General features: G+C 41.0%; 2 protein-coding genes across 4 annotated transcripts in view; both read left to right on the top strand.

Annotated features, from left to right (window-relative positions):
- The first annotated feature begins 43 nt into the window (after nucleotides 1–43).
- On the top strand, nucleotides 44–4,521 carry Mrpl55 (mitochondrial ribosomal protein L55). 2 transcript variants are annotated; one of them, XM_071725371.1, is made up of 2 exons: nucleotides 44–312; nucleotides 1,095–4,521. In XM_071725371.1, exon 2 carries the CDS (start codon nucleotides 1,096–1,098, stop codon nucleotides 1,423–1,425), a length of 330 nt encoding a protein of 109 aa, XP_071581472.1. In that variant the 5' UTR covers nucleotides 44–312; nucleotide 1,095; the 3' UTR covers nucleotides 1,426–4,521. The 2 variants fall into 2 exon arrangements, with proteins under 2 accessions (XP_071581472.1, XP_071581476.1); XM_071725375.1 differs by lacking the exon at nucleotides 44–312 and adding an exon at nucleotides 368–958.
- A 765-nt stretch (nucleotides 4,522–5,286) lies between these two features.
- LOC139786150 (uncharacterized) overlaps nucleotides 5,287–26,990 on the top strand; it is a 23,891-nt gene continuing 2,187 nt past the window's right edge. Inside the window, exons 1-8 of one of the 2 annotated variants that reach the window (XM_071725305.1) lie at nucleotides 5,287–6,411; nucleotides 21,178–21,418; nucleotides 21,817–22,016; nucleotides 22,596–22,799; nucleotides 24,412–24,639; nucleotides 24,734–25,059; nucleotides 25,350–25,484; nucleotides 25,827–26,990. The exon at nucleotides 25,827–26,990 is cut by the window's right edge and continues 2,187 nt beyond it. In XM_071725305.1, coding sequence (XP_071581406.1) covers nucleotides 6,357–6,411; nucleotides 21,178–21,418; nucleotides 21,817–22,016; nucleotides 22,596–22,799; nucleotides 24,412–24,639; nucleotides 24,734–25,059; nucleotides 25,350–25,484; nucleotides 25,827–26,990 — 2,553 coding nt within the window. In that variant the 5' untranslated portion in view covers nucleotides 5,287–6,356. Of the gene's footprint in view, nucleotides 6,412–21,174; nucleotides 21,419–21,816; nucleotides 22,017–22,595; nucleotides 22,800–24,411; nucleotides 24,640–24,733; nucleotides 25,060–25,349; nucleotides 25,485–25,826 lie in introns of both variants that reach the window. The other variant, XM_071725301.1, reaches the window with a different exon arrangement.

The following is a 26,990-nucleotide window of genomic DNA, read 5'->3' as shown; positions in this document are numbered from 1 at the left end:
CAAGCTGTACCGGTCGATCCTCCTCGTAGGACGACGAGTCGCACGCAAAAAGCACGCACCGCCCGCGCGCGTCCGCCGCACCGCTCCGTGTCCGTGAGATGGAGAGAGACGCGTGAAGTGCGCGGCGATTGCCGCGCATTTCTTGAATATACAATCTCGATAATCGCAATTCGATTGCACCCGCCAGCGCGCGCGGCCGCCGCCGTCGCCGATTCGTCGCGCGGAAACGCCACGTGACCGTCCCGATCGTCCGGCTGCGCAGAGCTTCGAGTCGTTGCATCAAGTCGCTCGTCACGTCGATCGCCACGGCAGGTAAGCTCTCCTCGATCGTCCCCGCGAGACTTTTCTCGCTATATTACGAGCGTAGACACGGTGTTTCAATGTGGTGACATAATCTTGAGCAATCGAATAAATAACGCGTTTGTGTTGCGCTCGATATTGCCTTGGAGCAACGGGCAACATAACCTAAAAAGCGTGATGCTCTTAGGTCTACAAAAGTTTAGAAGGATTGGAAAAGTGCTGTAAAACGAAGATAAGAAGAGCAGTTGATAGTAGATTTGTGTCAAAAAACTGAAATTCCCGATTGGAGACATGGCGATAAGCTCAGGCTTATCCTGAACCTGTGAAAAAAATATGCTCGCGTGATGTGAGATATCTAAGAAAAAATATATCTTTTTTCTTGTATTATCGTAAATGAGAAGATTATATTCGATGAGAGTGCTCTTTAAAGTTATCATTTATAGTTGAGACGGGTTATCTCTCATGTTTTGAAATCGTTTTAATTGAAGTAAAATTATGCTTGTGGGTGATCTTGATGAAACTCCGATTGACTTAATCAGTGATTAATTTAATTGGCAGAACTATACTTCTAGCTACGTGATTTGTGGTCCAGATCTTTCTTTTCTATGCATTAAACAACAAGAAATTGTTCTATCTGTGGTAACAAAGTATAGTACAGGTATTGTTTAATGAGATAATTGCTGATTAAGTTAATTGGCGTTTGGTCGGAGTTACTTCTTGCAAATATACAAGACAAATTTATACTCTGTAATATTAATAACCTTTTAAGCTACAGAGACATTTACTTATTTCAGAATGATCGCTTTGCTCGCACGAATTGGCAACTCTGCGACTGGTCTGCGCAGCAGAAATCTCAATTGCTGGACGGCGGCGATTACGAGGAAGCACAGAGCGGTATACGAACGGACGTATCCTACGACGCTCGTCTTTTCCGACGGTAGCAGTATAGAGATCCAGTATCATGAACCGCGGAAGATAATAGTCTTACCGTTGAATCTCGCGGAACTTACGGAGGCGGAACAGAAAAAGAGACTCGAGATGCGTAAGCCGAAAACGAAAATAGTTATAGCCGAAGAAATTGAGGATAGCTTCGATGAGAATAGATATCTCAATTTTAACAAGTGATTGCCTCAGCGTTTCTGAAATTTGTATTATATATGTTATATTTGTGCAAAAATACATGTTAATAACTCTTTGAGACTCTAACGTAGAAGATTATTTTATTTTTTGTTTAGTATAATGTTTTAATAGTTATATGTTCATTTTTTTCTGTAGTATAAAATATAAATAAATGTAAATACTATTACTATAAACTTTTGTGATACATATGTCAAAACGTAGTGGTAGGAAATGGATCTAATTATAGATTTTTACAATTATTGAACAATACTGTGAATTGTACTTATGATAAAATATTAAATGCCACATATGAATATTGCGCACTAATATAAGCAGTGTCCTGTGAACATAGAATAATTTCCAGTCTTTATAATGACACAAAAAATATATTTCTATACAACGCACAAAGATGCAAATTCCCTCTCTACTCCATCTCTTATTCCATCCTTCTGTCTCGCTCTCGATTGCTTTTGATTGAAATTCCATAAAATAATACATTTTACGATATAAAGATAATTATGCGCGCGTGAATCGAGTATAATAAATCCTTGGTTTTTGTCGGAAACGACCTTGAACTTGTAAAAGAAAGTAGACTGTACGCCACGGAAATCGAATCGATTACAGTCTTCGCGTCCGCTTTCGAATAATATTCCTTTCTCAATGGGCAATAATCGTTTGGGTAAACTCGTTTTCACATCCGGATGCGTAGCCGGGTGAGGTGAAATTCCTCGGCAACGCGTGACGGTCGTGAACGAATTGTAACACGCACCTTTCCTCGGGTAAAACATAATTTCGTCGCCTCGCGTTTTGTTTATATTTTTACAGTTGTTTCGGTTTATTTTTCAGCTACGCCAGATAATTGAACGTCTTCTTTTTCAATTTGTACTATTTGTATCACGAGCGTGACATTCTACGGGGACTCGGGTGGGAGGGAGGGTGGGGGGGAGTCGCGATTCGCGATTTTTGATTACCGGTCATTAACGAAGGAACATATTTTTTTGCGCAAGTAGCGCACGTGCGCTATCATTTCTGCGGTATGTCGCGTGACGAGAGGGGCCCGTTGCGACCGACGTCGTTTGTTTTAGAGCGATTTCCACCGCGCGACGACTTTCTCCGATTCTCGCCTTCGCACTCCGACACGCACTTTTCGTCGTCCTCACGCTAACCGTAAATAATTACCGGACGAAACGGCGGATGAACTTTCAACGACGTGCAGGGACTGAAAGTCCTCGTCGTGGCGGTGAAGACGCGGGCAAGCGAAAGTGATGGATTAGTGCGGGCCATTATGATCGATGATTAAAAACACCTTTGCCTCGGGAAAGGCGGATGTAGCACTGTAGTAGTGCTGCAAATTTGTCATCATTTTTTCGACTGTCAGACAATCCCCGATAGAAAAATGTCTCAGAATTTTTCCATTAATCAGAATTTTACCATTAATCAGAATTTCTGTAAAAATTTCCAGATTTTCTTAGAATGCTCATAATTTTTTAGATTTTTTATACGAATTGGAACGTTTTTTCAGAAAAACTCAGACAAAATAAAAATAAAATATTCAGATTTTTCCCGCCAACATATCTTTGAAATGTGAATAAATATGAGAAGATCTATGCAATTTATCAGAAATTTTCATGCATACGAATACTGAAATATTCCAAAGATCCTCATCCAATTATTTCTGAAAGCATCTGAGAAATGTTAGATATTTTTTCAGAATTTTTCATAAGTCCCAACTCTTACAAAATTTCTGAGAAAATATGAAAAATTTTTTTTCACCAGGGAGGTCTACATGAAGCTCAAACATAGATAGTTAATGTGCTACATTTAAGCAATAAGAATATTCGTGGAAACACCGATTATTGATATCTTGAGAAATGCGATTGTTTCCAGCTAGGTACTTGCGAAAGATTACTTCTATTAGATTTCGCAGAGCGTTTTGACCGGACTATTCGTTCTCGGCATACCGTATTATTTCGGTGAACCAAGGAAGCGTGATCTAATGTGTCGGCACATCGATCCGGGCACAATTATGGCGAGCACTTTCGGTTACGGTGAAATCATCGTTGCGACAGAAGCGAGAAAATTTGTTATTAAGCAACAATAGGATACACGTCGTTTATAAAAGGCGCTGGAACGCGTTCAGCATACGATAGCACCGTCTCGATATGATTCGGCCGGGTGTCCCATTACAACGGATGTTAATTAATATGTTCGCTGCACGGTGGGATCGATTAGCAGTTGGCGACGTCGCGGAAAGTCGAGCAGGCCGTTATCATCCTTTACTGATAATAATCCAGGTATTGCACCCCAGTGTGGCAAGTAAGGGTTAAACTTGAAATAACAACAATGTGACCTTCGATAATTTTCATAATAACTACCCTGTAATTATAAGTAATGATTTAGACAGAAAATGCCACGTGCGTCTATCTTTTAGCTTGATTGACAACAGTTGCCAACTTTTCCACCAATTTCGAAAAATGTAATACTAAAAAAGAGTTTTCTTATTAGAATCGAATTGTAATAATAAAACGTAATACAGTAATAATGAAGATTTGTGCTACAGTTATTATATAAAGTTGATAGAAGTTTATAAGATTTTTATTTGATGTTTCAATCAAAAATTTCAATTATTACGTTTTTACTAAACATATGTACTATATAAATGTCTCTGAGAGATATTTATAAAATATTAAGCGTACTAAAATAAATGCGATACGATGTATGATTATCAAAAAAACTAGTTTAAGTAGTTCAAGGTGAAGCTACAAAGAAGGATGCGGAACATTTATATACTTTATATTACTGTAGCATATAAATTATTACTCACCTTTTGCATAATTACCTGCTGCTGTCCATGGAATTATCTTGTCCTTGTTCATATCAAATGTCAGCGATTAAATTGTAACGTATGTTTTGTTCTCTATATCTATATGTAATGTTTTATATCTTGTCCATGGAATTTTTTATGCGCTGCGAACACAAAAATAGGTTTTAAAAGTTTTCTATGGTTAATCTTGTATATGTATATGTAACTTTATTATATCTATCTTCGTATACTTGTAATGCGTGTCTACAATTATATATTAATTAAACTCTTATCATCAACTTTCTAATAGTTGCACTGAAAACAAATCAAGATGAAGAAATGTATAATGAATCTCGATACGGCGAACTTCCTGATTATTTTTGCATTTATTTAGTTTAATATCTAATTTCCTAATCTGATTTCCGCAATTTAATTATTCCTATCAGAGTTATCAAATACCGACTCGGTTCAAGTCTTGCATTGCAACCAGTCGTAAATTTCTCTAAACAAGATGTTTTCTAATAATATCTTCAATAATAAAGGAATTATATTTTTTATAAACTAAAAATATATTTTAAGATTATATTTAAGTTTTTAATTCTTTTTGAAGCTTTACATCTATTTGTAATAATTCTTGTTATATTACTTTTCCAAGTTATAGTAAACATCGGTTTAAAGTACATACGATTTCAGTATATCAATGTATAGATAACGCATATCAACTTGTTTGTTATGTGTTAAACTTCTCAATTTGATAATATTTTGGATCTCAAAGAAACAAAATTTTAATTACAAAAACATTATTTTTAGTTGTATTTAATACCTAATCAAATTTTATTTTATTGTAAATAATATATGTTTTATTTAATTTATCGACTACGTTTTTACTATACTTTACAATATTAAAGACCTTTATGTGATTTATGACTAATTTTAAATATATTATTAACCATGTTACGTTAAGACCCACATGCGTTACCAATACATCAGACTCCATGGCCCGTTATACGTTTTACTCTTTGAATTTTATTGCATTATTTTCTTAACTCCTGAAGAACCCTCTTTCCAGTTCTGTAAATACGATTCCCCGGTATCGTCTTCGTGAAGCAGTGGAGAGCTCGTGGAGTGAAGGAACCGGTCGTCGTCGCTTTTAAACACCGTTCGTTGCTCGTGACAGGTAAAGAGACGGCGTAACGCCACGGTGGGAGTCAGTTCTGTTATAGTAGGCCACGAGGCAGCAGCAACTCTCGTGCTCCTGCAGGCCTCGCTCGCGTACACAGCGCACGTCGGCTTCGCTCTCTCCTCGTTTCGGCGCGCGCGAGTATCGTACCATTTAAAAAAAAAAAAAGAAAAAAATCACGTCGCGAGCCACGCCGAGATTAATTCGAGAGATTAATTTCAGACGAACATTGTCGTATTGGTGAATTTATTGGGGGGGGGGAAAAAAAAAGAGGAAGAATAGCTGGAGACTCATCGACTCGTTGACTTTCGTCGCGCGTTTCGAGACTGAGGAACTGGAGAAACGCGAAATCCGCTTCCTCGAATGCAGTGATCGTGCATTCGTCGCGCGGACATGTCAGAACAACGTCAGTAACAACAAGCGAACTTGCGCAAGAAGCGAATTCGGAGCCCGATTTCTTTCACGGCGGAGAAAGCAGACGGCTGATCGAGTCGGACAAGTATAAACCGCGATGTAGCGGCCGTTTCCTGCCTCTATATCTCAACCCGCTCCGGCCCCAAGAAAATAAACACGCGATGAAGAAATCGCTCGCGTTTTACGATTTAATCTTCTTGCATTAATTGCAACGACCTAGAACTATCACCTAAAAACTATCGCTCTTCGATCCGAGTTCCCGTCGATGGCGATTTCTTAATGTCGCTAAACTAGAAAAGGCTGAACAAGCGATCGGCCTTGCAGGAATAATTGTCCGGATCGAAGAAGAAAACATCGAGCCTTCTTTCAATACATAGAAACTCTTCTTGCCGGCTTTATCGCCAAGTTGAAACAACAGGATGCAAACTTGACATTTACATGTCTTCCTGATGCGATTTACCGTGGAACGATGGGTTTCTAACCATCCACAATGATGGTGGACTTTTAAAGAGGTTTTCCGGGATTGTCCAGAGACGTGAGATGATTGGCAAACTTTTTCTGGCTCTTTGGATATTACGATGGACCAGTTTTATCGGTAAGCAGTATTTTAATAATTTCAGATAAGTAATACGATAACATTAAAAATAATCTAAATATTGTAAATGGTAAATTTTACCATTATTAAAAATAAAAGATTAAATTGCAATAATAATTGCGACTAAAATAACAAATAATAGACGGAATTTCAATTTAATGATAAATTTAAAAAAAGGTCTCTTTTAAGGATAATTTTGCGGTTATTTCTTTTGAACGGTCTCTACATAATGTTTTTTAAATGTCTCTTTTTACGACACAAATATCTATATGCTACATCGTTTAAATATGCATACGTTCGCGACCCGAATTTATCTCTTGGAAATACCGGTGTTAATCCTTAACATGTGTGTCACAGAAGTATTACCGAACATCGGCACTTCATTAAAAATTCTATGTTGGTAAATCCAGCAAGATTTAATAAGTCATTCGATTAACATCTGTTGGCTGATGCTATTGGCTGTTGCCAATAAAATTAATTAATTTTCTTCCTTGATTTGTATGCAACTCTAAAGGAATCTCATGACGAGAAATTACTTGGTTAACAAAAATTTCTGCCAATGTATTAACTCTAATATTCTTTAATGGGAAAGCTTCCACCTATTTAGTGAAACAGTCAACAAAGACTAATAGGTAACGATTTCCGGAAGAAGAAGTAGGAAGAGACGTCCTTTATAAAAGATGGGAATCACCTAATTTAAGGTCGAATATTCTTCCAGATTATAGTTCGATCGACTAGAGAATTAATTAATTTTAAATAAATGCGCTACTTATATTATATACTATTCTTCTTTCTTCTCTTTCCCTTAGCTTTCCTGTATTAATTACTAAGGATAATAGCTTACATAACGTAATTGTTTAACTTGAGAGAAAGACGATTAACCCATAAGTTGGACTACTTCGATCGGACTACCTCGCCGTTGTTTCTTGCCATTGTTCTCCGATAGTGCATTCTTGGCATTCTCCGTTGTTGCAACAAATTAGTTAACATGATTACTTAACCGTGTCAAACCGGTACGTTGAGGTCAGCGGTGCGACATGTTTTTTAAACGTATTTTCCAGACATCGGGCTGACCACCGGCGTCCGTTTTCACTTAGGCACTTCGCACGAGAGCGGGCCGAGGAAACGAAGCGCTCAAATGTATTTGCGCAAGAATTTGCATCTCAATAGGCAGTTTCGAATTTATGCGGAATACGTCGGGAATACATTTCGCAATATTTGTTGACATTTTTTTTACGTGTACGTACGTTCGAGTATCAGGCGCAGTTAACCCTAGCTCTGGTCTAATGGACCGCTGACCGTTTTTCGGTTTTCTAGTTTTCACATAATAACATAATTTTCTAATTTTCTTATAATAGGTTCAGTTTAAATTCAAATCATTTTCTTGACCTGATATTATCATAAACATCTTATTCAGAGTCTGTATTTCCAATTTCTACAGTACAAGCTTAAAAATATTAATTAGAATGAAAATGACAATGCGACAAAGTAGAGCGGTCTCACGGACCGTAGTGTAGCGAATTAAGGACTGGAAAATGTGGCTAACAAGGTTAACATCGATTTGCGCTTAGGAACATTACCGCACAACGTCCTTGTCTTAATTTTCCTTATGATTTCAAGGGCAATTTTGTTATCACAATCGGAAAAAAACTTTAAACGCACTTTAAACACGATCGGTTAAGCGCAAAACAACGTTTATCTAATCTTATACAAGATGTTTTCTAAGTAAGTACAAAAAATTGGAAAATATTCCGGCTTATTTTAAAGAGAAAAGGTCATATACACATATGCCTTAAACTGCTTCGTTTTCAAAATACAGGGTGTCAAAGTTGTGAAAAAAATATGAAAATTTCAAAAATTTGGAAAACATGAAGATATTTTATTCTTTGGTATTAAGAACTATTTTCCAGTACCGATAAAACATTTTTAGATCCATCAGGGGCGTGTGTACGGGTAATTTTGTATTTTGAAAACGAAGCAGTTTAGGGCAAATGTTTACAGGATCTTTTCTTCCTAAGTCACGGAATATTCCCTTCAATTTTTCGTACTTACAAACACCCTCTATATAAAGACAAGAAAAAAAAACGAAATATTAAGTACAAGAAAGACGAAAGAGTCCAAAAAAGATGAGCGCAAAATATTACAACATGCTTCTCTTAAAGAGCCATTAAAGAAATAATAAATACAAAAAGGGCGAAAGTCCAAAAAAAAGGTGATCGTAAAATGTTACATGCTTCTCAAGGAGAAGACTCTCCTTCGAGCTGCCATTTGCTTTGTAAAATTACTCCGTGCTCTTTAGGGTCAATGAAAAAATCGACGGGAGAGAGATTTCAGGCGTAATGACATGGGTGCAAGTTTCACGGACACGTTGCCGCAAGAAGCGGCTTCGGAAAGGTTACACCGACAGCAGTGAAAGCGACGTTTGCCGCGTACTGATATTATATGCATGCACGTGAGAGACGTCAGGGATTAATGCAATGATCTCGGATGGGGTCTCGCGCAATGACGCGACGAGCATCCGCACGAGCGCGCGACCAAATTTCCGTCTTCGCCGCGCACCGGCGCGGGATTGCGCCTTCCAATTTATTTTGAAATTGACTTTAAATCTCGCGGAAAACACACCGCAGTAAGCTGGTTAATCGATGATGAATACGGTATTATTCGTAACTCGATAATACCATTATACACCAAAATTATTCAGAAAGTTAAATGAAACTAATTACGCGCCGTCGAACGTAACATACAATTTCAGTGAGACGTAACAAAGAATTTGAAAGCTCTGCAGACATTTCCTCGAGGTCTAATAAAAATTCGTATCTCTCTCTCTCCATTTCGACGTGAAAGTTGAGTCTAATCTTTACGTTTCTATCGTGCCAGCGTGAACTGAAAATTCAAGTACCGTAATTCTTAGTTACGACTCTTAAATGAATTGTTCCTTTCTGATTGAGGAAACAACCAGACATTCAACGCGCAATATTTTCGCGGTCTCCGTGAAAGCGTTTATACGGTCGTGCCCGTGAAACTGCGGCCGATTACTTTCATCGGTTATGTATCCTCGGCGAAATAATTTTAATCAAAATTATCGTGTAGCCATTTGCGTTCGTAAAAGCGCAATAAAGACAGAAAAGAAGCAGGAAGTGTCCTTAACGGCTCCAAGCTCTCGGCTCGCGACGCGAAGAAAGCCGGAGCCTCGTTATAATTCTCGCAATACGTGACATTTCAATTACACTAAAAACATTGAAATTACCGCAAAACATGGTTTTTAATTAGCAACACTCTCTCGCCACTGTTATTTATTCTGATATTTTTCCTCGTGTGATTTATTTAAAACGTATTCAAGTAGTATATTAAATCACTGGGCTTCGTTAATTGGCCGCTTTATGTCCTTTAAAATAATAAATACGGATCTTTTGCATATATTCATTTATTACTCATAACCGGACTTGATTAATTCACGAATAATATTTGAAGATCGAATTCCTCTATGAATCATCAATATGTCGACCATCATCGCGAGTCATCGCGGACTTAACCCTTTTTTTTTTTGCAGAGTGCATAGCTCAGAATCACCTTTCTCCAAGCAATTAATTTCTCTCTGTAACGCGAGAGAGGAACATAGAGACGAGCGGCACGCACGAGAGATCGTATCTCTTCGGAGTCGGAGAGCATCGTTTATTTTCAATTAGGTCGAGTCACTTCTACCCGATAGATGATCGCCAATCAGCACGTCGGTTAAGATAATGTCTGAAGCGAAAAATACCTTTGTACGTTCAATCACCAATCGGTAATTATTATTATTAATTCGGCATTCGATTAATACCGATACATTAATATGGAATAACTAAACGATGTGGTAAACGTGATTCTTAGATCGACGCAGATATTGTAATCAATTATGCGCGATTACTAGCCTCATTGCACAAATAGAAATACGAATCTGCATTAACGGCGGACTTACATACCACTGTGTACGACGTAAATCCAAAATAAGAACTGTTTCACGGGATCGAGAGAGAAAGTTTTCCAAAAGCATCGGCTGTTTCCAACTGGGCCATAACGGTCATTGTGCTCACAATGAATAAGTAAATCAAAATAGCTTTCGAGTGACAGAATAAAGGAGTTGGTCGAGTCTGTTCCCACCTTATTTGTCGGCAGGATCGATTTTGCGAATTAAAATCCACGCTTTCAAACGATGAAATATTTTGCAAAATGATAAAATATCAAATGCATTTATGTTACGCGCGATATCGAGGCTAATGGCCACATCGTACTTAATTTTGTTCTCTTTTGCACGTTGAAGAAACGATACTTTAACCAATCTCCTTCAAATTTGGGTCGCCGTTCCACTTTAATCCACCCACGAGGTCTTGTGGAACGTCGAAGTAGATGAAGAGACGAAGCGACCGGTCGGAACGAGACGCGTCGGTGTCGCAACGACGGTTCGGCGGGTCCCATCGTGCCCAAAGATGCAACTTATCTTCCCAGAGTCATCATCGATGGTCATTAACCCTTCGGTAACCCCCGTGATTTAAGAGTGAAAGGAACGAAGTTGGGGCCCCATACACAACAAAGACTGTTGCGCAAACTTGTTGGCGCGACGTATGTAATGCACTTCAAAGTGGCACGACGTGCATGCGCTAGAAAAATTTTGTGCAACGGTAGCTTGCGCAAGTTGTTATGTAAGAGTAAAGATACTCATGGGGAAAACTTAATTTAATTTCTGTAAATAGATGGTAATATATAACAATGTAATTACGAAAACTTCGCGTTTGGTAATCGCAGAAAGAGCATCCTTCTCTCTTTCTTTCTCCCTCTCTCTCTTCGTTTCGTACGTTGCCTCAGTTTATTATTCGCTCTAAGGTTCAATAAATGTTGCCCAAGTTTCATAAAAAAGCGCGTCTTTAGAAAAATTATGGGGCGCAGAGCGCGGCGTAACAGTCGGAAGGAGAAGAGTGTTGATTATCATATATTGCATCTGACAGCCGGCGATCGCGAAACGGTCCACGGAGGAAAGTGGATTACATCTGAACCTAAACAAACCTGGGAACCTGGGAACGTCTGATTATCGAATCACCTGCGTAATAGCAATTTTACCGTCGCGCCAGCTTCCTACCGCCGCGCACCGTGGTCCCATTATGCCGGTCGATCATATCGTTGTTTCGTAATTACGCCCGAAGGGGAGAGAGACCGGATTCCGGGTTACGAGGAAGCGAGGTGACGTTTTCGGTCCGTTGCTCCAGCCGCGACGACGACACTGAAATCCGGCGGCGCGGCGGGGGCCGGGGCGAACAACGCCGACAACGGTGAGGGGAACAAGAGCGGGCAATTATTTCCAGTCGCGGCGCGATGTCACGTTGTGACAGAACGGTTCGCCGGTGACGGTAACCGGTCGCGAAACGGTATATCCCGGCAATTTCTTTGTTGCCTCCGAGGATGACATTGGACTTACGATTTATATTTGTCCAAGATTATCTGACAGGCAGGACTTAGGAGACATGATTGACCCGGAAACGTGACGTCTTGACGAAATATTCTGGTTTTTTGAGTGTCGTAAGCGCGGTGTCATCCTGAAACGAAGAAATACCTCTTGCGGAATACCGTAAAATTAACTGAAACCACTTGGCGTGGACGAATGGATGAGAATTATCGTCCATACTTTCTATTTGAGTAGCTTGTGTCCGTCATGGACATACAGCGACATATATATACATATTTATTAATTCTTTGCTGCAAATATAAAATGCTCGATTTACGGATACTTTCGTTATACTCGCCGAACATTAATTTCTGCGGACAGGTTTAGGATAGAAAATTTTTGTCTCTTTCAACATGGATGTATTACACATTTTATCGTGTCTCTAATCAAGTCCATATAATGGCGTGCTATAAATTCTCGTATGCTACATCGTACGCGTTTACTACCTGTCCAAATATTTAAATTTGCAATTCCGAATTAATGAAGTACCGAAGAGAGAGAGACGCTATATGTACATTTGCGATAAGTTTTCTAAATAACCCGCAGTAATTGCTCACGTGAGCGCGCGTGTGTGTTTCCTATGTGCGTAGGAAGAAGTCCGAGAAATTCTAGAGCCGATGTTGGATACTTTCTCTGGTAAACGGCCGTTCGTTTCCTCTTTCTTTTTCCGTCATGAATCCTCTCCATTAGCGGCGACCCAGACTCTCTAAGGAGCTTCCTGAATAATTATGACTCATAATCATCGGATATTGAAAATGCAATTTTCCATCTGCGTATACTAAAATACGTTTTGCTTCTCTTTAGTTCTCGTCTATTTTCTTCTCGACGAGACATATATATTTGCGTGAAACATCCGCAGTCTGTTAATCGCTACTCCGATCACTCAGCAATCACGCTCATTAATTCAGTTTGCGCTTCGTCCAAGCGCTGGACACATTTTGCGATCGGCAATTAAATCGGATCTCCTGAGCGAACTCGGAGCAAAGCAGAAAATATGACCGAAGATATTACGAGTCACGCTGCGAAAGTTAAAAAGACAGAATTATTAAACGGCGGGTGAGGTAGCAAAATTTTATTCCGTGCGTCATGCCACGTTGAAAGTTAAAGGAAGGTAAAATTACTAAACAACAAATTACGCAACGTGCATTTGAGTATTAAATTAGTAAGTCCAGCAATTTATGGCTTGAATGGTTTCGACAGATTTCCTCTGAGAGATGTCAGTTTAATTTATCTGCCGGAAGGAAACGCCTCGTTTTCCGCGGTCGACGGTTAGGTGTCTGATCGCAATTTTGCAAGAGGAAAGACTAATGTCACGGGTAGGCGCAGAAGATCTTTAAAATACTTGCAAATTTGCATGTAGTCACAGCTATTCTCGGTTCTATACGCTTCGCTTAAAATAAAAACAATAATTTTTTCCCTCTGTTTACCGTCGATACTTTTGCATTGTTGTTTTTCAATAAATATGTATGCCAAATAAGAAAAATGATCGTGTAGCCTTATCATTCGGAACAAAAATAATAAGGAGCAGTAATTTCTCAACGCGCAACGCTTGAGAAGTTTATTCTTGAGTTTGAAGACAGATCTTGCGTGAGATTTTTCTGAGCCAAATATTATTCGGAAAAGTTCGGAAAAAGTATATAAAATTAACACAATATTATTAGGCTACCAAGATTCAGTCTGGAGGAACAATAAGTTTTTCTCATTCTATAAAATGGCGTTTTTTTTCTAATTTATTGTATATCCTGTTTCAGGTTTCACTTATTATTATTTTAAATATAATTATCATGCAGATGTGTAAAAACTATTTTTCGAAAATCCCGCTATTGTCGGAATCGAGAACTATGCTTCGGTAGCTCGGACGTTTATCGGAGCGCGCAGAAAGCGATCGTGCGCAAAGTTTCGCGAGCGCAAACGAGACTCGGTCGCTATATTATTCAACCGCTAAACATCCATTTCTGTAATGTCCCAGTTTGCAATTTTTCCTCCGAAGCTTCGCGCACGCAGATCGCCGATTACGTTGCGGCATCGGCCACAACCGGAGACCTTGAAAAGAGGATTTATCGTATCCTCGCCCATCTGCGGTGAAACGCGCGAGAGGCAGGCGCAGCTGCGAGGAATCGGTGACTTTCATCGATGGTACGGCGCGCCCACATTTTCCGCGAGAAGAGAGAGAATTCCTCTTTAAATATCAAACTGCCCGTCTGTCCGCCGTCTGCGGCGGCTAATACGAGATGATTCGCGGATGCTTAATCCCACGCTTTGACGAGACGACATTCCCCCCTTTCCTGGAATTTAATTTCTTATTTCAGCTCGGCTCAGCTCGGCGATTCTATTACCCAACAAAATTTTAATAATGTAATTAGAGGAATTAAAATGTACGTAGCCACCGTAATGGTGGTTCTACGTTTAAGAAAATTCTTTACATTTCAAACACATATACTTGGAATTTAACTTGCGGCTAAGGATGTAATTTTAATGTGTACGGTTGTTTGCGAGTTAGCTTCAGCTGGATTTGCTTTGATCTCTCGTCGGCGTGACCTATGGAACTCTTGTTTCTTTTTCTCTCATTGTAAAAACGTAAATATGTCAATGAAAGTTTTTATCAATTTAGCCTCTTTTGCGAGCGGACTTTTAAGTCTGGCAAATAAAATTTGAAATTCTCAAAGTCATCAAGATATTTGTACTCGAAGAAGTCGAACCTTGCTCGACAGCAGGTGATGTACGTGGCCCGCTATACGCTAGCGTGCGAGCATTAAAAAAAACGGTCTACTATATAATAGATAAATGCGTAATCGCAGCGCATTTGCATGTGCACATGTGCGGCCAGCATTGTGCCCGTAAAGCGCATCAAAACACTGATAACGGTACTTCAATGCAACCGCGTATAACGCGCGATCCTTAATGGTTCAAAACGTTCTCTCCTGCTCTCCTACACCTTGCTTATTTAAAAAACTCTTTTTATTTAATATTAAGTGAATTTTATTTACTTCTTTTTATTTACTTTAGAACTATGCACAGACAGCACCATGTCCAAAATCGGGACATAAGACGTTTTATATTCCCTCTGAGTGATTTCTTCCAGCGAGTCGTGATGCCTAAGCTTCCGAAACCTCTCACACCTATCACGTCAGACTCGATAATAATTAACACTCGGAATACTATATATATATATATATACCGCTAAGGAGAAATCGAATGCAAATCACCGAAGCAACAAGGTCTCCGCAGCGGTGTGTAAGGCGTGTGTTTTAAAAAGCGCGCCGCCGTTTGTAGAGCGTGTTTGTTGAAATTGCTCAATAAATCTGCAAACGAATGGCAAAAGATGGCACGGGATAATCGAAATAATCTATTTTGACGTCCTCGCGAGGGAGAAAGAGAGAGCTCCGCGCGCGACGGAATCCCGCCGCCGCGCCGGTCGCCATCAGGTGCACGCGGTATCGGTGCAGCGCGAAGGTGTCGGCTCGATCACCTTCCTCGAGTTCACTCACCTCGCGTCACTGGAATCTGTGTCAACAGCCGATTTTAAGATCCCTACCAGCCCCGGCGCCTCTCCTCCCCGCGCCGGCCTCCACCTGTTCTCAGGGTTCTCACCGTGGGACAATCCCCGCGTCGTCGGCGCGGCGAGCCGGAGACAGGCTGATTAGTATTGTTCTCGGCGCGGAGACCGCGTCGCGGAAATGCTCGCGGCTAATCAGAGCCTTCGATATGACGGCTCGCTCGGAAATTGTACCGCTGATTACTGAGAACGAGATCACGCGACGCGGGATCACGATCGTGGCCTGGATCACAGAGGTGCGATAATTGTTCGTGATGCCGTTCCGAGCGCTCCGAGGGTCGCGTAATTCCTATTATTCAGCTTCCGATGACAATTTCTCACCCGAATATTCTCGATGTTGCGACACAGTTGATATCTACGTATGTAGGCTGTCCCACTTCCGCCACCCGCGTTATCTTCTAACGACGTACTCCTCGGTTAATTCCGATCTTCTCCCGCCGGAAGTGCCGAGGCACGTGTAAATCTTTCGCGTAATTAATGATCGAGGATAGAAACTGGACATTAGAGTACGCTTTTTTTTTTAAATGCTATTAATTTTATTTGCAGTACCTAGGTCCAGCCAAACCTGCATTTACTTTATTAAATAAATCTTGAGACGATAATTTCTAATGGAATTGGAGTACGCTATTTCCAGATTTACAATATGGGAAAACTTTCAAAAAACCCATTACGCATGATAACACAGAAACATTGAAAGAGATGCAAATGTGCTCTCTACAATAAGTTAATATCTACCCCTTAATCGGGGGATCCTTCATGTAATCTCGAGTTCTTAGAACTCTTAAAATTATTTTTGTTTTTCCCTTAAAAGGGATATCTCCTCTTGGGCCCAGTTTCACAAGTGTCGGTTAACTTTTAACCTTAGATTAACTCACTCTTCGTCTCCTTCTAACGTCCCCCTTAGAAAGAGACGAAGAGTGAGTTAATCTAAGGTTAAAAGTTAATCGACACTTGTGAAACTGGGCCTTAAAGAGGAATATGTGGGGTAATCGGGATCGAACTCATGATCCCTGGCATATGAGTCTATCGCACTCACACTGAGCTACGAGACATCCCCTGGACATTAGACGAGAAAGATGAGCGACAAAAGCGCATTCGTAGCACAGCTCGCAGCGAATCGAAAATTTATACCGGCCAGTCCTTTTCGGGATTCTCTCGGTAGGATTGTGTCATCGCGAATTTAACGGTCTGAAAATGCGACCGGCATTTCGAGAGGCGAAATGTCTTATGTGACGCTTTCCAAGGACGATGATCGACGGTGGTGACGAAACGATCAATGGATCGCGTGTCCGTGCTCTTAATGATACCGCGCTCCGTACTGCCACTTCTGATTCAGCGGGCGATTGCGCGTCTCGGACGTGCAAGCGCGACGCTGAATTTTCTCGGTATCGTCACGTCTGTAAAAGCACGAAACAAATATTTCTTCGAGTCCCGTTGCAAAGAGCCGCGCTCGGCCGGGGCCCCCCTTCGCATTTCCGTACCGTTAACCCTGCTCCTCCTCGTCTACGATCGTAATAGGTCTGCCGTCGTTCACCTAATCCGCTTCTCCCAATTAGGAATGTTTGAGCGTGTCGCGAGTCGTCGATTTGTAAGAAACGGAACGCTCTCCGCAGATGCTACCGCACGAATCACGCTTCCGTTATAGCAAGGTTCGTCCGAGGTAAGGTTTCGCTACACTTTCGTAACGTGATAACTGTAACTTCGAAAAAAAAAAAAGACAATTCTTGACATCCTCGCGGATGGAATTTCCTCTTATAATTAGTTTTAGTCTCGGGTCAGTCCCATTAAAAGGAAAGGCGGTGAATCTGGGACGTCTTGCGCGCAGGATACCTTTCTATGAAGCCCGTATCTCTGATAAAAGATTTCACACGCGACGCTCGAGTGTCGAAACTTCGACCGTAGTAGAGCAACAATGCCATTGTTCGGCAGAACAGAAATAGGCAATTTGTGTTTTATGCACATCAGCTCAACGAGTGAAATAAGATTAATTAACATTACCGTCGGGGAAAATACAATTGTGATAATGATAAGAACAATCAACATTGGCGCTAATGATTTGTACACGCCGTAATTCTCTAACAATAAGTCTTATCACACTTGGTTCAATAAATGGACGGAAAGTAATTTATCATAAATAACGAAAGAGAATAAAGGAGACACGTATTAGCGGTTCCTCAAGTTCGTGCCAAGAGGTAATTATCAGAAGTATCTTGCGTGATATCATCGTGTGTATTTATTGGATAAACATAATGATATCTCCACTAAATTGCCGATCCATTAAACTTTGCTGCGATCGGAAATTTAACGGCACTTGAAAGATTCCGCTCCTTCCCGGCGGATTTTCTTGACACTTATAATCGAGTTTTCGTTTCTTTCTTCAAGTTAATTGGGGCATTGCGCATTGATTGCGAAAGTAAACTCGATTAAACGTGATAGCATGACTAAAGAGAAAAAGAAACAACAAAGCACGTTCCCACGAATTACGGTCTAAATAATACCAAAATCATACGTTTCACGTCAGAAAAGAGTATAAGAACTTTCTTGCTTCTATTATAGAGGTTTTTTTAATGACTCGGGGGACTTGTTCGTCAAGTTATTTTTTCGCGAAGAAATAGTATTTTATCAGAAAATAATAAATCTCGCGTAGATCGTTAAAATGCCGTCTCTAGTTCTTCTCTCCGCCTTCGGTGATTTCCCTTTTCCACCGCTCTCCCTCGCTCGCGCTACCGCTTATTTTGTGGAGCAGCTTTAGCGAGCAAAAAGTCGAGCGGCACGCTCACCTAAGTGACCATCGCGCGAACGGCTGGTACTCCTCCGATCTCCCGAAGGTCTTTCCGATTTTCCTTTTGTCGGTTTCTCCCGTCGCGGTCCGGCAGACCAGTCCGACGACGGCGTGGTGGATTCTCGTGCCTCTCCGTCTGGTTCTTCGCAAAACGAGTATCAGCCGGCGGATCGGTGTCGCTTTATTTTCACGAGTCATGAGAATGTATGTAAATTAACTCTTGCCAGCTCATTTCCATAGCTTCATTAAGCGGCCCGTACCCGCGGTCGTTCTCTCGTTCCCATCCTCTTCGATTTAGAGATATTCGAGACGAGACATCCTGCGCCGCTTCTTTTGCCTTCCACTTCGACGTGTAAAGTCGGTCAGAACTGGGTCGTAAGGTCAGGATATGCTCGCCGACCCAATCGCCGACTGCTTGGCCCGTAAAGAAACGGGCATTAACCTTGTCCAAGATGGTAAAGAACAACGGTAGACGGTATGACCGAGTCTGCGGTTCGTCCGGGAAGCGTCATCCGGAATACCGAACGTCGAATTGGAACTTTGTTGAAGTTAATAAGCGTTCCCTTGAACAATTAACTGAAGAATACGGCTTAGTCTGCCACTGAGACCCGTTACCTCTGAACGCTAATGGAAAACTATGCGTGCCACGACATCTTTGTTGAGGAAAAATCGCCTCCAAGTTGGCCACCAAGTTGGTCTGTCATTAAAAAATAACGTGGCAGAAGTGGGACGCCTTGTATGTACGTGACGTGACATAAAATGTCACGTAGTCATTGCAAATACAACGTTCCCGAGACCAGGTGCTAAGAGGGTTAAAGTGTCACCATTTTCCAGTTGATTCCGCGGCAATCTATTGTACATCACAGTCTACTTCCTGTCTATTTTATATTGCGGGAGTATATTGGGGGAAAAAACCATAAATTGCTTATGACGCTATTAAAAAGACATTTCAATCAAATAAGATGAATGTGGCAGTTTCGCGTTTCAGGAATCCGACAGATAAGAAACGATTTAGGACGACGCGAATGACAATTTTCACGCACACACACACACACACACACACACACACACACACACACACACACATCGCTCTGACTGTCGCTAAATATAAAATTATCTTAAGATTGCGTACATATCCGTGCATAATGTCACAAACGCAGGAATCCTCCGAGTCATTCTAAACGATTACAGTATTCTTCACCGAGAAAAGAAGGACGGGAATTGTGAAGTTTAGTACAGTATTCTTTTACGTTCTCTTCGCGCAGAAAGTGTACGTGATATCGACGTATCTCAACCATCTTAAAAGACACAATAGAATTCACTCATAAATAAACATTAGAGTGTCTTAATTTTCCAACAAAAAGTTTAGTAGTTATATGCAAATCTATGACCCGTATATTTTTAAACATATTCCAACGTTACAAAGAGCTGAGAATTCTTTCAATGAGTTTTACTGTATACTGTTTCCCAAGCTTTAGCGGTGTTACAAAAATGGCATTTAATGAAACATAGAATATTAAATTACTGAAACACTCGTTCTCTAATTCAGTACATTTTATTTTCTCTAGAGTCTCTAGATTATCGTGGAATTTTTGATATTCTGGGTTTAATACAAAAGCGATTAAACTTTCTTCGTAGTTTTCATGAGACGCGGTCTCTTCATGTATCACGTTTAATTAAACCTTCCTTATCGGTGTTCTCGGCAAATTGTATCATTAATTTAATGCTTTCTTTTTAAAAGACTAACAGTTCTAGTTCTCTCACGAAGCCTTAATTGCGAACATATCCGCTCTTGGACACGGCATTAACTGTCTTCTGCGTTAACATTTTCAGTGGCATCATGTTGTACTTGTAAAAGGGAAAACATGGAAATCACCGCGTATATTTAAATTAAATACGTTCACAGCGAATGGCACATTTACTGACACGCACGACTGCGGTTGCGTGTTCTGCCAGTCGCAATATTTTATCGATCGCTTTTATGTAAATTATATGTTATATTATAAATTATGAATATGCGTGCAAAGTTCATATATAGTTACGGGCTTTTAACACCGCTGTAACGTTCGAAGTAGGTTTACAATGATTGAGAAGAAGATGTTATCACGTTTGTCTTTAGCCTTCAGCTATCTAACACTATATGGAATGTCATTACTTGTTTTATTACGCTAAAAATATCTTTGCGGCTTATCCGATTGCTTTTTTTTAACTATTTGACGATTTTCTTTTCTGATGAAAAGAAGTAAATACGCTTTTTCGTCTAAACCTTTTCTCGTCAAAACTCAACAGCTATCATTTACTACATTTATTACTCTGTTTAAAAAAAATGGCTCGAGATCTATCAAAGAATCGCAGATTACATTTGTCATTTTCTTTATCCGATCATCCGATCAACAGAATCTTATCTGATGACAGGTCCCCTGAAAAATCCGACAAGTGGTCTCGCGGGGGTCTCAGTTGCCTGGTCGGCGAAAAAAATCCGATGACAATACACTTGCTATCGATCATAATTGAATCCCGGTAGAACCGGTAATATGAGCAATTAAGTCTAAAAAGCGGGAATACCTATGATTTTATCAAGTGTAAAATATTGCCATAGCGTTCCAGGAAATTGTTATTCAGGCGTTATACTAATAATGATAACGGTCGCGAGCCGTGGACCGGGAAAGCCGTTATAAGTATTCGCATTAACGTACTGAAACGCTCTTTTAATCATTGAATGAGCCTTAGAATTAGAGAACTTTAAGTACAGCCTCGCGGAATATAACCGACAATGCTGCACCTCAATTAGTCAAAACCCATTAGCTTTAATAGCAAATTATTTCTTAATTATTTCAATTTCCACATAATGTTAATTAATTCTGTTTAATTAAACTGTTAATTCAAAACATGACGCAAAGCGAAATTTGTTTATATGTATCTTTTTATTATATAACAATGATATTTCAGCAGAACCCGTTGCGGGACAGGTGTTATCGTCCTTCGACGAAAGTTTGGACGAAAGGAACGACGTGGAAATTTTTCGCGCGGTCGTCGAATCAATGCGACAATGGACGCTTCACAAAAAGCTCAATCACAGAGGAAAAAGAGAGGTGTCCAAGGTTTGCTACGAGGACATCGGGTGCTTCGAGGATACCGGGCCCTTCAGTTACCTGGAGATGCTACCGTCACCGCCAAAGGACGTTGGAACCAGGTAAGATAGATGAGAGAAGACTATACAGTGGATGTAAAAAGTATTCGCACACTAGGAATTTTCAGAAGATAGTTTATTTCTGCGTGATAATAAATAAACAAATAATTTTTTCATATTATAAAGTCTCTCTTTCTTTAAGATTATCATTTTTGTTTATTATTTATTATTACACAAAATAAACTATTTTGTGTAAAAATTCTTAGTGTACGAATACTTTTTATACCCGCTGTATCTGATAGCATCTGAAAGAGACGCGATGTTTGTGCAAACTCTGTTACGAAAAGTCTGGTATTACTTGATGTTACGCGATAACGTTTTACGTGAGACCGTGACTGCAATATAAAATATTTTTATATCGTACAGAATTGTATAATCGCGGGTATTCATTCATTCAATAGATTCATCGTATACGGAAGTAGAAAGGCAAGAGCGATCCCCATGGAGGTGCCTGCCGACGACATAGACGACAGCGTCCACCGTGCCATAGATCCTAATCTCCCGACGAAAGTAATCGTACATGGATTTGGAAGTGACTGTAACCACTTGTGGGTTTACGATATGCGATCCGCGTTAATGAGCATTCACGATTGCAATATAGGTATTTATGTAACGAAATTTACGTAATTATTTAAATGGTTCGTATGGAAGAGATTTAAACCTGGCATACATCTTTTATATCTATGCAAGAATTTGCAGAAAGTCCAACGATATAAATGCTGCCTCTATATTTCTCTCTCTCTCTCTCTCTCTCTCTCTCTCTCTCTCTCTCTCTCTCTCTCTCTCTCTCTCTCTCTCTCTCTCTCTCTCTCTCTCTCTCTCTCTTTCTCTCTCTCTCTTTCTCTCTCTCTCTCCACAGAATAAAATAAAAATACTTCCACCACGTGGAAGATGTATTTTTATTTTATTAATTGCGTACTAAAAAATATGGCAATTATTTATTACTAAAAATTTATATTCTTTAACAATAATACTACAATCGTAGCGCTTGTAAAATTTACAAGCATAATTATACGTTGTTTGCGCAATAAGATATAACCATAATTTAATGAATCCGCTAATATTCACTCTCTCTCTCTAATAACAATTAAATATATAATAATCAAATAATCGCGATTTCATCTTAGATATAATTAGATTCTCCATCAAATGTTAATTACATAACTATGTACCATTCTAGTTTGCGTGGACTGGGGACCAGGTAGCGCTGTACCCAATTACGTAAGGGCAGCGGCCAATACACGACTAGTTGGCCGACAATTGGCAAAATTAATTCGCAGCTTTAACGTGCCGCTGGAAAAAGTGCACATGATTGGATTCAGCCTGGGAGCTCATGTGGCCGGTTTTGCTGGTGCTGAGCTTGGAAATGTGTCCAGAATTACCGGTAAGTCAAATACTCGACGCATGATTTTAAGATTTTATCAGCTAAAATTATGTAAAAAATGATATTCGACATAAATCGACAGATATATAAATAAATGCGTTTTTCATGAAATTTGCACGTATCAATTCTTCAGGTATCATGTGATTCTCTCGTCAATTTTGAAATGAGACTAAATTTCTTTCTAAGTGTCTATAAATATCGGAATATAGTGGTAGTCAGTAACGGAACAGTAATCTTTGCATAATAAGCTCCACGAAGAAACTTTAATTTCTATAAAATTGCTAAAATATTTTTGACCGGTTTAATTGAGAAAGAATGTTGCGTATACCGTATATTTCAAATTAATAAATCCTCTATTTTAAACGATTATTTTTATCTAATAAAAAGAAATGAATTTAAACAATATATTTCTTAATCGCGCATTCATCATGATGCATTTATCGCTCTATCAATCTGTCTATCTTGGTGACATTTACCGTGACAGTTACTGTTTCCGCTACGGCATTGTAACTCGGGTTCATTGTATTCGTCTGTATTGATTTAAAGCGGCGATTGGCATCTTACGCGTGAATTTCTCACGCGTAAGACACCTCGCGACAATCCAGCCGATCGGGCACGAATAATCGAGCCGTGTAATCGATTATTAGAGAGTAACTGTAACAAGGTCCCGCTCTCGGCAACCATTTCGATGCATTTAAATGCTCGCTGCATTCTCTGCCTCTTACCTCGACACGCGCCGATGCCTTTTCAATCGAATACCAGCACGGTGAATTGTCGATCGTGCGTCTTTTTTATTATGTGGCTTCGTGTAATCGGGCCTTCTTTCCCCGACGTCTTTCGACAAAATGGGACGAGGATTTCTCAAACCTCGGATTATTATCGGAGCAAACGATATTCCTTCCGCCGACACGTTTCATGATTTTTCGACGCTATTTCACATAGAATTAAGAAACAATCCTTTTCGTAATTCGCTGCTAATTCGTCGTCACGAACATTTTATCGGCTTCAAGGCGAATTGTATTTTTTAATTGTATTTGCTTGTCTTTTTACGCGATCCCCCTTAATATTTTTGCGCAAATTTCGACAAAGAGAAACGAGCATTTCCCAACCTTGGAGAAATAAGTTATGCCCTTCTATCAACATCAATATTTAATGCTTTTTCAAGACTGCTTATTTAGCGTAAAATTAAAACAATTTTGATTCCGATAGGTACGTTCACCATCGCGAAGGCATGTATAATAAATGAATAGCCGGTTACGCGTGGTGCGTTATTAAGTAAAAGCGTTTCTATAATAACTCCGTACCTGTAGGAGTAACCGGTTGATATTTTTACCGTATACGTATTTACTATATTATTTAGTATATTCAGAATCCGAATGCATATCCATAATGCTGGCGGACTCTACTGGAAACTGAAATGAAATTTCTCCTAAAATCTAATAATAATCTTAGATCGCGGAGACCGTTATTTCCTACAACTTTTTCCAGATCAATAACGTTTCTCTGTTTTCTATAGTCTTATGGTCACTATCTTATAGGCGTTAAGCATATCTCGTAGAGAAACTCGTAGATAAGGGTTATGAAATAAATTTCGCTTTCGTGCGTAAAATAGGTTTAGATCCTGCGGGGCCGCTTTTCGAGTCGCAGGATCCGAGGGTTCGCCTGGACGCGACGGATGCGAATTTCGTCGACGTTATTCACAGCAACGGTGAGCAGCTCATCTTGGGCGGTCTCGGTTCCTGGCAGCCCATGGGCGACGTTGATTATTATCCAAATGGTGGAAAAATGCAAAGCGGATGCTCGAACATCTTCGTCGGCGCCGTGTCCGACATTATCTGGTGTAAGTTCACTTCGGGGTTCAACATCGCGATCAAGAAAAATTGAAAATATAAACAAATCTCTATTTCTTGATAATGCGATCGTTATATTTATAGCGAGCACGGTCGAGGGCAGATCGTTGTGCAACCATCGGCGGGCGTACAAGTTCTTTACCGATTCCGTAAGCCCGAAGTGCCGATTCCCGGCGTTTCCCTGCGACCACGGTTACGAGGGCCTGCTGAAGGGTGACTGTTTCCCCTGCGGCACGGACGGTACGGATCGACCCTGCGGCGACATGGGCTATTACAGCAACGAGTCGCCCGCCAGGGGCCAGCTTTACCTAGTGACGAGAGACGAGGAGCCCTTCTGCGCTCATCAGTACCAGATCAAGGTGTACAACAGCCGGAGCGAGAGATCCGCCAGGAGCTACGGGAAGCTTCAGGTGAAGAGTTTTTTTTTGGCGAATAGCGACGAATAGGGGATTCAATTTCTCTCCTGTGAATTTATCATAATTTATTACATATTTATTGTTAGAAATTAGAAATTGGACATTAGAAATTACTCCCGTTTTGTTTTGGATACAAGCAGCTTTCACGAATCTATTTCTCCAAAACTACGGCGTTTCTTGTCTCGTCCTTTATTAATAAAGGATCGAAGATAAATTTTGAAAGTCCTAAAATCTTTTTCTTGGCAGATGTCTCAGAGTCTTACGCGGGATTTCCGTTCTTTCAGGTCATGCTTGTGGGAAAAGGCTCGTACAACGACACGTTCGCGATGACTCGCAAGGACGAAGAGCTCTTGGTAGGAGCCATCCTTCAGAAAATTGTCGTGCCGCAACCCGCGGTTACCCATCTCGAAGCGATCGAAGTAAGTATGGTGAATAATTATATTTTCTTTCTGAGAATTAAATTTTGGCGCAAATAGAAGATAATTGATATTCCTGCGCTGACCGTAATCACAGTTTCTTGACTAAAGCCTTTTTAGAAAAATACTATAAATAACATTCTACTTTAAAATCACTATAACTATAATTGTTGGTTTATATTTGAGGAGCCAGACACCTTTATCAAAGTAATCTATTAAATTTCGCATTCTTATTAAATCAGAGTTGACAATACAAAATTGAAAATTTCGAAAACAGCAATTGGTTCTATATTACGTAACTATGTATCGAATTATGTAATTATTTCAATAATGTTACGTTAACAGATCAAATACACGGCGTATAGCGGCTGGATATCGTCCGGCTTGGTGTCCTGGACTATCGACAAGGTGGCCATAACCGACAGTTTCGGCAAGGTCCTGTCGGTCTGCAAGAAGGGCTTGATCCTAGAATCCGGCCGGCCGGTCTACCTGCCCCTTTTCCCCGGCGAATGCAACATACCCTTGGACACCGAAAACTCCACCGCGTCGTCTTCCGCGGTACCGACCCTCGAACGCGCGGAGATTGACGAAAGGCAGGGCGGCATAGGACCCTTCACGAAGGAGCAAAACTACGAGACGAAGGATCCCGGATACTCCGCGGAGATCCCGCCGACGGACAGAACGTCGCAGAGACGAGGTGGTCTCGGTCCGTTTACGAAGGAGCAGAATCGGCGCGTCGGCGCCGAGATCGAGACGGCGACGACCTTCAACGAGGACGAGGAGAGCCGGCGCAACGTCGCGAACCCGTGGATCGTCCTGGACATATCCGGCGACGGCGACTCCAACTCGCTGGAGAACAGCGAGTCGGAGCAGGGACGGAGCTTCTCGGGCGCCGCGAACCTGATATACCGCACCTCGACGGCGTCGGAACGCGTCGCCGAGACTACCGTGACCACGGTCCCCACGACCACGGAGTACCTGCCGGAGATCAGGGAACCGGTGCTGCGGCCGAGCAAGAAGGACGCCGGCCGATCGCTCAAGTTGCCCGAGATCACGGAACCGATCCTGCGTCCGCGCGCCACCAGGCACAACACGCGGAACGAGGTGGTGCCGCAACAGCAGCCGCAGCAGCAGCATCAGCAGCAGCAGCATCAGGAGAGGCAGCGCGACGAGATACAAGAGACGTCGTCGACCTCCACGAGAGCGTTCACCGTGCAGTTCCTACCCGAGCGACTAGCAGGCATCCTGGCGCAGGCGGAACGATACGCGCGGCAGACCCTGCTGCCCTTTATCTCGCAGTACACGCCGAGCTTCGTGACCGGTATTCGGCACGAAGAGCCCAAGTATTTTCCTCTCTTGACCGACCTAGTGCGTCCGAGGAGCGCCGACAGCACCACCGAGACCGGCAGGACGACGACCAGTCCGCGACCAAAGAACGGTGACCAAATCTCGCGAGTGTACATCGGCCAGCGCAAGTCCGACAAGTCGTTCAGCATCAAAGACGGACGT

Source organism: Temnothorax nylanderi, unplaced genomic scaffold (assembly GCF_030848795.1).
Source record: "Temnothorax nylanderi isolate EJ_2023f unplaced genomic scaffold, tnyl_v1.0 TNYL_tig0009_pilon, whole genome shotgun sequence".
NCBI classification, from domain to species: domain Eukaryota; kingdom Metazoa; phylum Arthropoda; class Insecta; order Hymenoptera; family Formicidae; genus Temnothorax; species Temnothorax nylanderi.
Note: the sequence above shows the minus strand (reverse complement) of the source record. Positions and strands in the feature narration are given on the sequence as shown.

What these genes read in the sequence shown, in the direction of transcription:
- Mrpl55 (XM_071725371.1), top strand. Translation starts at nt 1,096, where the DNA reads ATGATCGCTTTGCTCGCACGAATTGGCAACTCTGCGACTGGTCTGCGC.